This window comes from Anastrepha ludens, chromosome 4 (assembly GCF_028408465.1).
Source record: "Anastrepha ludens isolate Willacy chromosome 4, idAnaLude1.1, whole genome shotgun sequence".
In the NCBI taxonomy this organism is placed as follows: domain Eukaryota; kingdom Metazoa; phylum Arthropoda; class Insecta; order Diptera; family Tephritidae; genus Anastrepha; species Anastrepha ludens.
The window spans coordinates 6,640,940-6,656,605 of NC_071500.1; the positions used below are offsets into that span (position 1 = coordinate 6,640,940).

General features: G+C 34.1%; 2 protein-coding genes across 4 annotated transcripts in view; both read right to left on the minus strand.

Moving 5' to 3' along the window:
• The window catches only part of LOC128862431 (glucose transporter type 1-like), an 87,094-nt gene extending 73,470 nt beyond the window's left edge, over positions 1-13,624 (minus strand). The window contains 1 exon segment of the mRNA XM_054101041.1: positions 13,535-13,624. Within this exon segment, the coding sequence (XP_053957016.1) occupies positions 13,535-13,579 (45 nt within the window). The 5' untranslated portion in view covers positions 13,580-13,624.
• Positions 1-15,666, minus strand: part of LOC128862430 (uncharacterized) — a 153,338-nt gene that overhangs the window by 31,832 nt on the left and 105,840 nt on the right. Inside the window, exons 4-6 of one of the 3 annotated variants that reach the window (XM_054101040.1) lie at positions 14,867-14,989; positions 13,535-13,709; positions 6,564-7,470 (exon numbers count right to left, since the gene is read on the minus strand). In XM_054101040.1, coding sequence (XP_053957015.1) covers positions 7,458-7,470; positions 13,535-13,709; positions 14,867-14,989 — 311 coding nt within the window. In that variant the 3' untranslated portion in view covers positions 6,564-7,457. Of the gene's footprint in view, positions 1-6,563; positions 7,471-13,534; positions 13,710-14,866; positions 14,990-15,666 lie in introns of those variants that run through there. The other 2 variants (XM_054101039.1, XR_008454481.1) reach the window with 2 other exon arrangements.

The following is a 15,666-nucleotide window of genomic DNA, read 5'->3' on the forward strand; positions in this document are numbered from 1 at the left end:
GCACGACATACCGGTCTAACAACATTTTTCAATTATGAACCCATTTCGATTTACGCCCTTAAATATTTCCTGCTTTGACCGAGAACCTCTTCATACGGGGAGCTGATGCAGTTATTAAGGGGTTACATACGTCCAAAATTTTCAAAAGATCGATTTTTGTTTTTCCATGCGGAAGTTCCTAATTTTATATCTCCTACAGCCCATTAAGGGGTTACATGAGCTTCGTGGGTTCAAAAATCAATTTTTTTATTAATTTCTACAACATCTCAAGAATATTATCCTAAATTGTCAAGTCTATCCCCATAATAGTTTCGGAGATACAGTATTGGAAGGTGTGCGCTCCAAGTCACATTTATTGTTACTCAAAACTTTAAACGCGTTTTTCTCGGAACCGCGTTTTCAAAGTCGGTTGTCAAATGTTCACAAAAACTACTCAACCGATCTTGATGAAATTTTACACAGGTGTTCGAGATACAATTTACTCGTGCTTGAACGAAGGATTTGTGTTTTTTTTTTCAATTACAACTATTTAAAAAAAAAAGAAGTCAAAATATCAAGCAAATTTCACCGAAATTTTCATGTTTTTGGAAAAATGTCTGCCAAAATTGCAATTTTTACGTTTTTTTCTTTCCTTCGTTCAAGCACGAGTTTATGGTCTTAACTAAAACAATTATTTTTGTTTTTTCATTTCTATTGATCCTGTCAGGAGTTATGCTGATAACGCGGAGGCACCTTTTTTTCGAGGGGTCACCGGAAATGACGTCACAATGTAGGAGCTTTAATTTTTTTTTTTTGAAAATTTCAAAAATTATTCTGTAAATAAGACAGAAAAAAGTTTGAATTAAATAAATAATTTTTAACATAGAAAACCGAAGGCGCTCGGGTGAGCTTCTGAGGCTGACAAAATATCAGCTCTCCAATCTAGTGGGTTCTCTCACAGGACACAATGCGCGAGGAATGCAAGCTGTGAGACTTGGAATCACCTCGAGTCCTTTCTGTGCTGGATGTATGGAGGATGAGGTGGAATCATCTCAGCACCTTCTCCTTAGCTGCCCTGCCCTGGCGGGGCTAAGATTCAGGCATCTTGGCTTTTACTTCTTTGCCACGCCTGCTGATATAGCTGGCGCTGACATTAAAAATCTGATGAGTTTCATCAGCAGCATTAAGCGGTTGACGCAAACATAGTCATCGTTCATAATCCGCACGCTCCTAACCTTCCCATCACCACCTCTCCCCGCCCTCTCCCTGCACCTCATCGGTCCTTCCCCTCTCCTCACTTCCTTGACAATGGTACCACAAAGGACGAACCTTTCTTCGTCCAAGTGTGCCCACTCCCTGGGCAACCATACTAACCTAACCTAACCTAAAATAGAAAAAAAAAAAATACTGAAGATAGGCCTTTTTTTACCCGACGAAACCATGTTACCCCTTAACTAGGTTAAGAGCGGTCCACGCGTTTCTGTACCTCAAACTTTAAACTCGTTTTTTTCGCAACTACTTCTGCCGGCACGGTCTGCATGATAACTTATACAGTTTTTTATATTTGTTGATGCGGTTTGTTTTTTAATATTCGAAAGTGTTTTCTCTATAGTCCGTCAAGCCGGATTTTTGATATTTTTATTAAAAAATTTTATAAAAATAATTAAAGAGTGGCGTTTATGACGTAAAACGCATAATTTAGTTTTTAATGCCGTGAATTGCAAAATTTTTCGAAATTCAAAAATCCGGCTGGACAGACTATAACTAATATATACAATATTATTTTATAAGTATTTTTTACTTTTTATAGATCCATCAACATTTTAAGGATAAATGATGCAGACCGTGGAGCAACTTTTTTTCATTGCACTTTTCGTCACGTGATTTTTTATATACTAATTTTTGTAAAGAAAAAATAAAATACATTTTTTTTTATAAATTTTGAGTACTAATAAACGATGTGTAAAAGTTTTTATATTTATTTCTATTGTTATCTCTTCTAAAAAGAGTTACTCTTTCAGCGCATTTTTGGCGCTGCTGTACGAATGTAACCCCTTAAACAAACAAAAACTTTGTGGGAAGCCAGAGCCTTCTTTATCAAGGCAGCAAACAATAAAAATGTTGACAAACGCATCTGTCCTTCAAAAAGGGGGAAAAAATCGTTATTCAACATGATTTCGACAAAGTAGGCAGCAATAACGAGTCCCGTGCAAAGTTTGCTTGCGTTGAGCTTCTACAAAATATAATATTGTAAAGAAGGAGAAAGGATGGCAAAGCAGATGAAGTTGGTCGAAAATTTTGTTTAGTTCAATCAAACAACAACAACGGAAGTTCACATTTCGTATGATTAAAAGAGTAATTTATAATTTTTAATTTGAAAGTATGTGATAATTTTTTTTTACCTTTGGATTTGAGTACAATAATATTTTGCATTCTTGTTTGCTAAGTTCTCTTATTTTTAAGTAAGCATTTTTATGGAAAATAAAACTAATAAAATGCCTGATGAATTTAATACTTCACTTATTGCCTGTTTTTAATTGGAAACTATCTGACTTAATTTGGCATTAGCCTCAGCTTTGGCATATTATTTAACACCACAGTTATTAAGACTCCAGGTACGGTCCCATGAAATACGTATGTTGGATAAGCTCGCTGAAATGTATGCAAATGGGCAATGTTTGTTTTTATTGTACTTCGTGCGTCAGTGGCCAGAATTGACATTATTATTAGTAGTTGCTATTACGTCAGCTTTAGGCGCATAGTGCCATAAAGGCGAGAATGCAGAGAATAATTTTTTGTATTTAGTATTCAATTACGTCTATCATCTGGTTGGCAACTAAACACTCTTTAGCAACATGATGGACCAGGAATGGATTATTGATTCAACACTCGAAAAACAATTTTTCCAAAATAAATTTCTCTATCCAATAACAGGCTGATTCTATTCGCATTAGTGAATCTTGATTTTTTGTTTTTGCTTTTACTCAGTTTATGTTTCGAGCTCGCGTCATTTTGGATGTAAAATAGAAATCGGTCGACATAACTACTATGGCCCACTTGGTAGTGAGTAAAATTATTTTTACTTTTCCGACAATATATCATAACAACAAATCAGATCGTTCAAAGTTCTAAACTTTTAAAGTCCCCTTAGTGCAATATTTAGTAGGAGATAGGAGTTTAAATTAAGGGGAATAAACCGCCGACTTTGTACAAGATTAAGTAAAGTCTTGAACCAGGAGAAATTGAGCGTCACAATTAACAGGAATTTTAGCGTAAAAGTTGTATAACAACAAGGGTTATTTTAATGCAAAAGAGGAAACACAAAAACAAAACATGCTTGTTGCTGCGAGAGAATTCGAATAAATTCAGAATAGAGATGAAAATAGAGATTTTGTTAATATGTTCATATATGTACATACAAATTTATAGGTGTAGAAATTAGTAAAAATTTAAAGACTTTAAATGTTGCAAATTATTCTATTTAATTTATAAAATTGTTTTAATGCAGTTTATTATTTATATATTTTTAATAAAAGAAACTATACAGTGCAATGACTGCTTATGCGCCAGGATCATTCATCTATTATGCAAAAAAATTTATACTTATACATAAATGCTTTAGAGAGCTGAGAAAAGGCTTAGAATTACTGTTTTATTTCCAGAAACAAAAATCAAAGTTCATGAGCCAAGGTAAAAAAGAGGAAGAAGAAGTAGATAAGTGAGGAAAAAGCTTTAGTGGTTGCAAAATATGTACATATATACTAGTGGCTACTTAAGTAGGATTTTCAAGTGAAGGAAGAAAAAATATTGTTTTTAATAAATTTTTATTCATACTCATTGAGTGGCGTTAGAACCATTCCACTTTGTGTTTGTTTTTGTGAGAGAGTAGATAGTTGATGTAGTATGTAGTAAAAAGGTATGTATATTTGGCAAAAATACAACAATACAAAGACATCGAAAATTCAAGTGGTGATTGGAGAATGAAATAAGTGATTTTAAGAGAGATATCGCTTGTTTGTTAAAGTAAAAAGTACAAAAACAAAAAACAAACAAAAAAAAAAAACAAAAATTAAACGGGAATTTATATACATATTTATGTTTGCTACACAAAATACAAAAAATGCCAAATCAATTCAATGACCTTTGTGAGAAAATTTGTACACAAATTAAATTTATGAGAACGCGAGATGCTCAAGTAGCAGGCGAAAAAAAACGATTCAAAACGCGTGTGACTCTCGCACAGAGAATAAAAAGGTGGCGCCTTTCGCAAACCGTCACTTCTTTCTAGGCGAATTTCGCATTCAAGTGACGTTAACAGAGAAAACAAATTTTTTGTGTGCAAAATTACTTGTTTTTGAAGCAATCAGTGAATATTTTGATTTTTAAACTAAACAAAGTAATAAAAACAAAATGCCGCGTGTTAAATTGTGAAAGCACAAATGAGAAGAAAGCCTCCAAATGCAAATTTTTTCACTGCCTTCGCTTACTCTTCCTAACTAACGAATAGACAGATTTGCTTCTGTGCTGACGTCACAGCGTAGACTGGGCCAATCTTGTATTTTGTTATTCTTGGTTATACCAACTTGATCAGAAAGTTCTTGGAACACCCGTCAGGTGACGCTCTGGGTCAACTGATTTGAGCTCTGCCTTTTTTTGGTAGGTTGACGCGTCTGTTTCCAGTTTTCAAGTTCTAAAAATGGATTTGAATGGCAATGGCAAGCCTCCAGTATATTTCTGCCATGAAAAAACTCCTCACAGAAAACTTCTGCCGTTCGGAGTCGGTTTGAAACTGTAGGTCGCTCCATTTGTGAAACAACATCAAAAAGGACGCCACAAATAGGAGGAGGGGTTCGGACAAACACCCAAAAAGGGTGTACATACAGGGTGAACGATATGAAGTGTTACCAACTTCACACTTGTATCTGTAAAACAGCTCAAGACATCAACGTCAAAATTGTTCTAATGACAGTTCAATATATTGTTTATAAGCCAACAAAAGCATTTGCGTCTCAGTTTTGTTGAATATTTTTTTCTGCGATGGAATTCAAACGTAATAGAGTGATTGCGTTATATTTGGCTGGAAAATCACAACCAAAGTGAATAAAATGTTTGTGTATCGCACTATTAAACGTTTCAATGATACTGGTAGCATTGCAAAACGTTATCCAGGTGGACCAAAAAACACCGCAACAACGCCAGAAATGTTTCGGAAAGTGAAGGCTCAACTTGAACGAAATCCACGTCGAAGTGGAGAAAAAATGGCCAAAGAACTGAAAATATCGCAAGACAGCATTCGACGCATATTGAAAAATGAGCTCAAGGTCAAGGCTTACAAGTTGCAAAAAGCACACGATCTTTCACTCCAGCAAAAAAAAGATCGGTGCGAAAGAGCAAAGAAGTTGCTGCGCTTGCACGAACGGGGCGAATTTCCCAGCATTGTGTTTTCTGATGAAAAAAAATTCCCAATTGAGCAGTTCATAAACACTCAAAACGATCGTGTTTACTTGACCGAACGCTCATACGAGAATTGGAGCCTACGTATGGCCACTCGAAGCAATTTCCCATCGCAGGTAATGGTTTATGCCAATCGTTTCTAACGAGCCTGCTGTCAAAGTCAATGCGACTTATTATCGGGAAAATGTTTTAGAAGCTGCTCTAGAGCCGTGGATACGCAAACATTTCGATTGTAGACCATGGACGTGCCAACAGGACTCGGCACCGTCTCATAAAGCTCGTGTAAACCAAGAATGGTTAAAAAATCATGTTCCACACTTCATTTCGTCCACACAATGGCTTTCGAATTCGCCAGACGCAAATCCGATGGACTATTCCATCTGGTCCATTTTGGAGAGCAAGGTGAGGATTAAAAAATATGCCAGTATGGTTGCGCTGAAAAAAGCGATTATACGAGAATGGCCCAAAATACCTCAAGATCACATTCGTGCAACTCATTTTTTGACCGTTTGAAGGCTATAGTCAAGGCAAAAGGTGTCATATATATCTAGCTAATGTGAATATATTTTAAAATTGTAATCTTTTTTGAACAATTTTGTCTTTGAAATTAATAAAAACTAATTTGACATAAAAAGGTTATGGTGTTTTGAATAGGTAACACTTCATATCGTTCATCCTGTATATCTATATAATATATATCAGAGTAAAATCAGAAAAAAAAAATAATAAAAGCGTGTTTTCATAACTGTCTTAAGTCAAGCGAATGCCACTACGCTTCAAATGGGAGCAACGCCAGCGTCAGATATTTACTTGAGCATCTCGCATGAAAGCAAAATATAATTCAAAGTTACTCACATACATAAAAGTAGAAACAAAATTGTAACATAAGCAGAATTGACGGTAAAAACAACTTTTGCAAATTTTCTTTTTCTTGTTTTTACACAAATTTGTACAAAAATTAAAATTCTACACTCAGGTGTAAACACAACACTTTTAATTAAATAAATACTTTGGTGATGTAATTATTTTTGCTATTAAAAATACGTATGGTACGTATACATATACATATACATACATAAACAATTATCTAGAAATATTTATACCTGGGTGGCATTGTTTCCATCATCATTTTGTTGCTTTGACAGGAGGGTGACACTTGCGAGGAGAGTAATATCGATAAATAATGCTGCTATTTACGCTAGGGCTTACGTGTACGCTTAGGATTACGGTATGCGGAATTAGGTTAAAACGCTATTAGGATCTATGTGTATGTGCTTATTATATGGTTAACAAGAATTCAAATCTCGATTTATTTATTTTGCAAAAACGTTGCTTTCGCCAATTATTTTAAAATTCTATTATTGAATTCGTGCTGTTACTTTAATTAGTTAAATTTTCAATTTTTTTTTTTAATTTTTAATGAACTTTTCTGCATTACGTTTTTATGGAATTTTTTTTATTTTCTATTAAAATTGTGATTGGAAGTTCTTCTTGTTTTTAGTTGTCGTAATTTATCTCCGTTTCTTTAAGCGTTTCAATTTGTGGTTTTTTTCTTATATACTCGAATTTAACTTATTTGGTTTTTTCTGTTTTCTTGGTTTTTTAGTTTTGTGTTTGCGTTTGGCTGGTTGTTGGTGAATGTCTTTGATGCGCGCAATTGGTGGACATTGATGTATAGCCTAGGCGGCGCGTTGCCAGAGCACACTACTGCGTGGCTTTTCGTCGAATCAGACCAAAACAAAAACAACAACAATACGCGCAGCAGAATTGTGACAATCTCAACTGAACAGATTAATCTTTAAGTCGTCACACTGCAAGTGCATCAATACATACGCACTAAGTCGTACAACGCCGGTTGTACACGCAGATGTAGCACTCTCACTTCCTGTTACTCCCCCTTAGCTATTTTACTTGCTTTTGTTTTTGGTTATATTATAATTATTGTTAATGCTAATGTTAATGCTGGCAATGATAATTTTAATTGACATATTGAGGGTGCACTTAAATTAACATAATCTGCTCAGTTAGTGTACAATGCTGTAGCCGTGAAGCATCGTGGAGCCGAGATGAGGGGATAACGAACAAACAAATCGTTGACAAGTTAGTGGAGGGGAGAGATATACATACATTTAAATAGTTGTTAAAGAGAGAAAAAAACACGATGAATAGAGGAAGAGAAATACAAAAAAAAAAAAAGTTACAAAAAAGAATTATTATAATAATTGCACTTTTATTATATGAATACGTGACTCGTCAGTTAATATTGGTGATTTGGGTTTTATAAGTGTAATACACATTTCAATAACTACCATAAAAATGAGCAGAGCAGAAACAAAGGTATATGGTATGTATATACATATGAGCTATGAACAGAAATCGCGAACAATAAAGTAATGTAACAAAAACATATTTGAATAAAACTTGAATTATTTTTTTATTTTCTTTTTTATTATTTTATATTTTTTATATTTTTAGTATTTGCTTTATTTACTATCGTCGAAGCAAAGTGTGAGCATTTTTTTGGCAAATCTCATCATCGAAGACCTGAGCTGCCTGGAAATATGATAGTATCGCTGGCTGCCTGAGTGAATGCGGTAAAAGAACGGTATGGTATAGGAACATGTAGGGATAGAGTGGAGAAATATTTTCTAGGCACCTAATTCAGCCTAAGTGGATACCAGGTGAACTATTTTTAACATCTGCACATACAGTGCACCCTGCACACTCTCATCAATACCATTCAGGAGGAATGATAGGAGATATTAGAGGTTTATGCTCTGTATAAGCTTATTCCGTTCATATCTCGTAGTCGGTGGTCTGTTACTAACAGAGGCCATGCTACATATGAGTATTCTTAGGGCTGTATTTTCCTTATTGTAGTCATATGCAGATATTTAAGTGGACAGATACCTGTAAAATTTCGAAAAAAAAATGTTAATATGAAATAAAATGTCCTTTAAGGGGGGAGCCTGCTTTAGAGGCTTCAAAAAATCGATTTTTTTTTGCATAAATGTCTTCTCAAACTATCCAAGAATGTGTCCTCAAAATTTCAGAAGCAAATTCAAAATATTTTCGAAGCGTCGAACAAGTATACGAGCGGTCGGATCGCGGATCGGATTAGCGAAAAATTGTTGAATTTCTCACTTTTTGTTTAATTTTCTTGGTTTAACTAGAAGCTATACTATACTCAAATAAAATTGTTTGTGGATTTTTGGTTTCTGATGAAAATTGCGACCTGCATCTTTCCCGCCGCACGACACATGCACACTCGAGGCGCCTCGAAAAAATCGATTATTTGAAGCCTCTAAAGCAGGCTCCCCCTTTAAGAATATGTCAAAACATTTTTAGAACGCAAATTTAAGTATTTCTTTTATTATAGATCGTCAACCGTGACGACTCTATTCTTTGCGTTCGAGCACTGCTGACTTTAGACGCGTTTTTCTCAAAACTATAGTATATGTTTCGAGTTGGCGTTCACGATAACTCAAAAAGTTATTGACCAATCTCCCTTAAATTTTGCACACATCTTTTTTATGGATTACTTTCTGTGTGAATTTACAAGTTTTTGAAACATTTTCGAAAAAATAGTTTTTTCGAAGCAAAAATATATTAGTAGGAAAATTTGCCCCAAAATTCATTTTTTGAGCAATTTATTTCGCGAATTTTTTCTCCCATTTTTTTTAATTCATATAAAAATTATGACATTAATAAACAAAAAAATTTTGGGTTTTTTGTGCTCAGCTCACTGACGCCGATGCTACAATACCCGCCGATTGAGAAGCCCCGCAGCGACCTTCTGGGAGGAATTGAGTGTACATCCGCCATTTTAATTGATTAAAATAAAAAAAAAATTGTTTATATTATTTTAATGTATAAATAAACTGCATGCCAATTTTGAAAAAAATATATTGAATTCTTCATTTTAAATAATTTTAATGAAAATCAGGGAAAATATGGCCGTTTACAGGTATCTGTCCTCTTAAATGAAAAATACAACTGATTAGTTGGCTGCACATTATTTAATGTCTTTTGGATTTTTATGCTTTTTTTACTTTTATTTTTTGAATTTTGGAACTATTGTGCCTTGATTATGAAATAGAAAAACTTGGTTTAATAGTGTAATGTAGGAAAAAAAATTTCCAAAAAGAAGTTTTAATTGGTTAAATATTAGATTAAAAGTTAATTTGTGAGCTTTTTATCACTTTGCAAGCAATTAATTGACAAACTGTATAAATAGAACATACAAAGATTAAGGGGGGAGCCTGGTTTATAAGGTTAAAAAAATCAAATTTTTTTTTTGCGTTTTAAGCGATTCCTAATATATTTCAGAATATTCACACAAAGTTATAGAACCTAATTCTCAATATTTCCGGAGATACAAAGCCAAAGGTAGACGAGCGTTAGGTAGTTACGCTGTGACCGGGCAGCTATAGTACAAACTTTATCTTCTTTTCTCGACTTTTCATTTTTATGATTTCTTTGAATTGGCGTACATGAATGAAAAAAACTAATGAACCTTTTGAAATGAATCATATCTTGTTCCCTTCAGTATTAAATTCTCGTCTATTTGAACTAACAAAACAGATCAAAAAAGTTTTTTCAAGATTTTTATACCAAGTTGAAGTGAATTTTTTTTTTATAGAAAGGCATTTTTTTCTTTAAAGCCTCCAAAAAGTTGAAATTTTGGAATTTCTCTCAGTTTTCTTAGTTCATCGAGAATAACAAATCATGATAATTAAAAATCCATTTGAATTTTTGGCTTTAGATAATAATTACGAGCTGTATCTTGTACGCCAGTTGGAAACTCCAGCGTTGCAGCGCTCTACTAATTTCTATGTTAAGCATTTTTTTCAACTTATTTTAACCAGTACAAGAATTTTTTGTACTTTTTAAATGTTCATTAAAAGATGGAAAGAACTTTGCAGTGCTAAATTAATTTTTTCCTTAAAAAAAAATCGCAAAGAGATGCAATTTTTAGACCTCATAAACCAGGCTCTATCATTCATTTCGTAAGCTTTGTGAGAACGGCATAAGGTGACGAAACTTAAACCTATGCGTGGTTTTATTTTCTATTTATTTATCAGAGTGAGCTATGTCCCTTGAAAGCTCTGAGTTAAAAGCCTATTTATAATTTTCAATAAAATTTTTCCTGGCCATTTAAGCTCAACTATTAGTAAATATTAAATCACTAATTGTTGAATAAATATTTCTCACTTTAATCCTCTCATACACCTGACCGACATTTGCTTAGCTATAGGAAAAAAAATAAATACCGCCACAGCCAATTTATGCCACCTGCCAATTGGGTATTAATGCCAGCCTTTTCGATGTAATACGACTAATCACGACATTGTTATCAAATTTTAATCATAGGCGCAAATATTGCACAAATCTCTCTGCAATGCCAATAAAGCGACACCATTTAGATATTTAACGTGTGTTTTTTTTGTTAGGTAAATCTAGCCTTTTTTCTCAAATACAAATCTAAATAACATATTTGTTTATTTCGGTTTCACAATAAATAACTAAATAACGGTGCATTTGTTTAATGCCATTTTGTTGGTATGTTTTAACGAAATTTGTTTGAATTTCGAGCCTATCGAGTTAGCCAGGTCGGTCGCATAAATTAATTACAAACCAAATAATTTGGAATAGCAACGCTAGAAATGCGTGCATACGCACATGGAGATGTTGGTATGTCGATATCAGCACAAATACCTTTGCATTCATACACGCGTGTCTGTGTGTGTGTGTTTGCAATTTGTCTGTGCTATTTGGGAAATGCAGTTGAGTAAATGCATTTGCATTTCGGTTGCGTGCAAATAAATCACAACGAAAAATTTATTTCAACCGGCTGCGTTGATTGCTCAAATACAATAATTTCCACTTTAAATTATTTGAGTGAAGATATTTTAATTCACATTTACGTATTAAATATTTAAGTGCTATTGATCGCAATCTAAACTGTTTTTGCTCTCTTTTTTATATCGGCTTATATATATAATATAAGCGATTTGTATGGGCGAAAATTCGAGTGTGCAAAAAGACAGGTGTAAACAGGCTATAAGTCATTTGTCTAAATTTAATATTTATATAAATGGAAACGTTTGTTGGCTTGCTTGCTTCTAGCTTATAGCTTCCAAAACTGCTATTCTCTTTTCAATGAAATGTTAGTAAGTTTTCGTGAGTGAGCCTGGAAAGGTTTACGAGCTAGTTAGGATCCGCCAAGTGGCGCAGTGATCGAGACGCATATAGAAATATTATTTATGACCAAGTTAGTTCGGGTAGTATTTTCTACCTTAAAAGTAGAGCTTCGGAAAAATGTATCCGTATATATTTATTCATCTGATTTTTAGAAAAATCGCAAATAGCTTAGATCGCTGATCAGATCATTTACTTAATAGCGAAGGGTAAGAAAATAAGGTAAAAACAGTTAGAAGAATGCAGACAGAGCTCTCGCTACAATGGTACAGGTGTCACTTCGCTCTAAGATCGTGCGTTTTTTATTTTTACACACCGCTTACACCCTTTATTGGGTGATTGGCCGAACTCCTCCTTTTATTTGTGGCATACTCTTAAGGATGTTCCACAACGGAGGGACCTATAGTTTTGTCGTCTAATACAGAGAAATAATATTTATGTTAAAAATTAAGCGAAAGGGTTTTTTTATTATACAAAATGTTAACACATCTAACTAAATGTAATTTGTATGGCTGCGCTTGAAAGTACAGGGGGAACATCTTAACATTTGCGTAGGCTATCACTGTAAAGTAACATTTTCTGTAAGCTGTATTTCATTTGTATTAAAATTCCCAGACAGCATAGGTTAAGTTAGGTTGACCTGGCGGGCTGAAAACCATAGACCTATTAATTCTTAGTGTTACCTGATGGAGCTAGACCCTTACGTTTCTTTGTAGTAGACATTTTGTAATACGTCTGCGTCTTTTGCGAATCTAAGTAAACTTTTGAGCTCTATCCCCGAGAGATACTCTAACTTCTCATATTGTGTAAAGGTCCTAAGCATTTTAATCTGGTTCTAGTTAATGCAGTGCAGGAACATAGAAGGTGTGCTAGCGTTTCCCTCTCTTCTATTTAGTTCATTGCAAAATCTGCAGCTATCGTTGTTTGTAATTGCTATTTTGTATGCGTGCGCCGCTGTGGCCTGCTTGTGGCCTGTCAGCACACCTACGACAGTCCTGCTTTCTTTTCTAGACAGAACGAGTACGAATCGGACGTATTTATCTGCACTCTGTGTACACATGATTTTCGCGATTTTGCAAGTGGCTGGATTATTCCACCTCCTATCTATCCGTATTTTCATGTCCTCAGCGATTTCAAGGTTTCAGTATGTCGTTTTCTTGTAGGAATTGTCTATAAACAGCGCTTTTGGCAATCTCATCTATTGTACAATTTCGTTTCCTGCAATGCGCTTATGTCTGTCTGACGCTAATCTCTTTATGGCTTCCCTGCTTCTTAGAATATTTTTAGATGAAATTTCATATGAGTTTATTGCTTTTATCGCAGCTTGGCTGTCAACGCGTGTATTTATTTTGGAGCTGCTTGATGTCTTTGCGAATGCTATTTCCGCAGCTTTACCTACAACAAAGAGTTCTGCTTGAAAGACACTGCAGTGGTCAGGAAGCTTAAATGGCTGCCTGCTGCCTAGCTCTGCGCAGTAGGACCCTGCCCCTATTCCGTCTAACATTTTCGAGCCATCAGTAAACAAATTGGGAGTATTTGGGTTAGGCTTCATTCCTTTTTTCCATCCCTCTTCTTCTATTGATTTAATAAACGCTACCTGCTTTTCGGATGCTCGTTGGCTCGCACTTTTTTATTTATTTTTTTTAAGTTATTAATCACACATGGAACTTAAGTAAATCAGTGAAAACAAAAAGGATAAAATATGGAATGATTATCTATTTACATATACATATTTATGACATGAGAAAAATGCACATGAGGTGAGAAGCTGTTGATAATGCCGTTATACATAAATAAGTTATGTGGAATCAAGTAAATATTGCAAATGTAAGTAAGCGTATGAATAAAGTGAGAGAATATGACTAATGGAGTAGTGATAGAAATTGAATTGGCTACATACTCGAGCAGCAGTTGGCGCAGTGTTGCTTCGTCTTCGCCATGACATCTCAGTCGTGATTCACGATTTTCATTGCGTTCGCTGTTGTTGCCGTGTCGGGTGCGTTTTGGCGCGTAACTAAAGGAATGACGATAAAAACGGCCACCATTATTTACGTTGCCACCTCGATGGTGAGCGTCTGTGAAAAGGAGAAAGGCGCACATAAGTAACGGGTATTGGATACCAGATAGCAACAAAGAGATGCGATAGAATGCATAGCGAGAGTGAGTAGGGAGATTTAAAATTATTTCAAAAGTGAATGAATGAAGTAAGCTGTAAGCTTATGAATGTGTGGCTTTGTGTGCACCTATACTATTAAGGGTACTCATTTCAATAATTAGTTGAGAGAAATGTTACATTTATTTATGATCACGATTATACGATTATTTTGCAACAATATTTAATGAACTTTTCTTTCTCTCAGTATTTCATGTAAATGAATACTCTTACTAGTGCTAGTCTACATATCGCGCATTTTATGCAAGAGTGTCAAAATTACAGAAGTATGCGGTAATTACTATCAGCTCTTTTTGTATGCAGTGCAAAAATGCATGGCGGTATTAATTAACAGTATCTTATACGAAAAATATATCGCACTTGTTACGTTAAAGCGTAACAACTCAAAATTTCCAAATTTTAATAGTTTTTTGCAAGAAAGCAATGTACAGTGGTCATCTCTACCCACTGTAAAAATCGTTCAGTGGTTTGTCTAGTCTTTCGTTAAAAAACCGTTATGACTCTCTCTTTGTTTTCAGAATGACTTCTTTTGTTTCAACTAAAGAGTTACATTTTTAGTTGTTTCCAAGTGTTTGAACAAATTTGTGTCACATGAAGTGTAACATTTTGAATTGTGCCTGTTTACAACCAAACGGTTCGTTTAAAATATACCACTAAGTGTATAAAAAACTTTCAGGAAAAGAGTAACAACTCAAAAATTTGTTATTTTAGCGCAACTACTAAACAAATAAGAATGAAACAACCGCTATATTGCTTTTAATGATATTTTCGTGCAATCACAAATTTTTTTCCTTGTAATATATTATTAATATTTACGGAAACAGTTTTTCGTCTCTACTGAAAATGTTCAGATTTTGAGTTGTTACGCTTTAACGTAACAAGTGCGATATGTACGCGATTTTACTTAGGGATAAGTGTATAAGCATATGATGAATGAATTTAAAGCCGTTTTTTATCGATTTCTGCATTTTTTGAGTTATGACATTCTTCCAGTGAACAAGCGATATGTAATTGCATATACATATATGTGTATACTTGAATTGTGGCCAATGTACTCACCTTCTGGTCGCAGGCGTATGGGAGGCGAGGTCAGCTTGAGTGTAGTGGTTGTTCTTGTAGCAGGCGGGGTCTTACGTCGACCACCAAAAACATAATCGTAAGAGTCTTCGCTCAAATTGGTCACTATACGAATGCGAATGTTCGAAATACACATAAATTTTGTAGCGCATTTTTTTCATACGTACATACGAACATAAGAATTCACAAAAAAAAGTCATTAAATGCGATAAAAGTTAATGATAAAAAACTGAAAATTACAAAGGAATATATTAAATAAAAAATTAACTGCATTTATACTCACTCTACGAAAAAAATCAACGGTAAAGCGACACGACAAAGAAAAATATAAATTTTTAATTTTTTTTTTTTTTTTTCACAACGTAAATATTTGTCGCAAATGTTGTAGTTTTCACAAATTTAGCGGTTGAGTTTTAACATTTTTTTGTGTGTTGTATTAAATATTTGTATTTTTTTATTTTTGTTAGTATTAACAACGCGTAGAAAAAACGCAGAAAAGAAATAGAGAACGAGTAATTTGATTTGTGGTTAGCATATTTTTGTAGCTTCATTGCAGATTTTGCTTATTGTTTTTGTTTTTTTTTTTTGGTTTTTTTTTTGGCATAATTGTATGTTTATAAGTATTTGACATGTGCTACACATAGTAAAATGTTGGAAAGGACATGTAGAGAGTTAATAAGTAAAAGGCCACAAAAATGTGTACGACTTTAATATTTTTCAGCAAACGCATAAGCATCAAACGATTTCGTTCCAACGTTTATGAAGAAAAATAATATCATAAA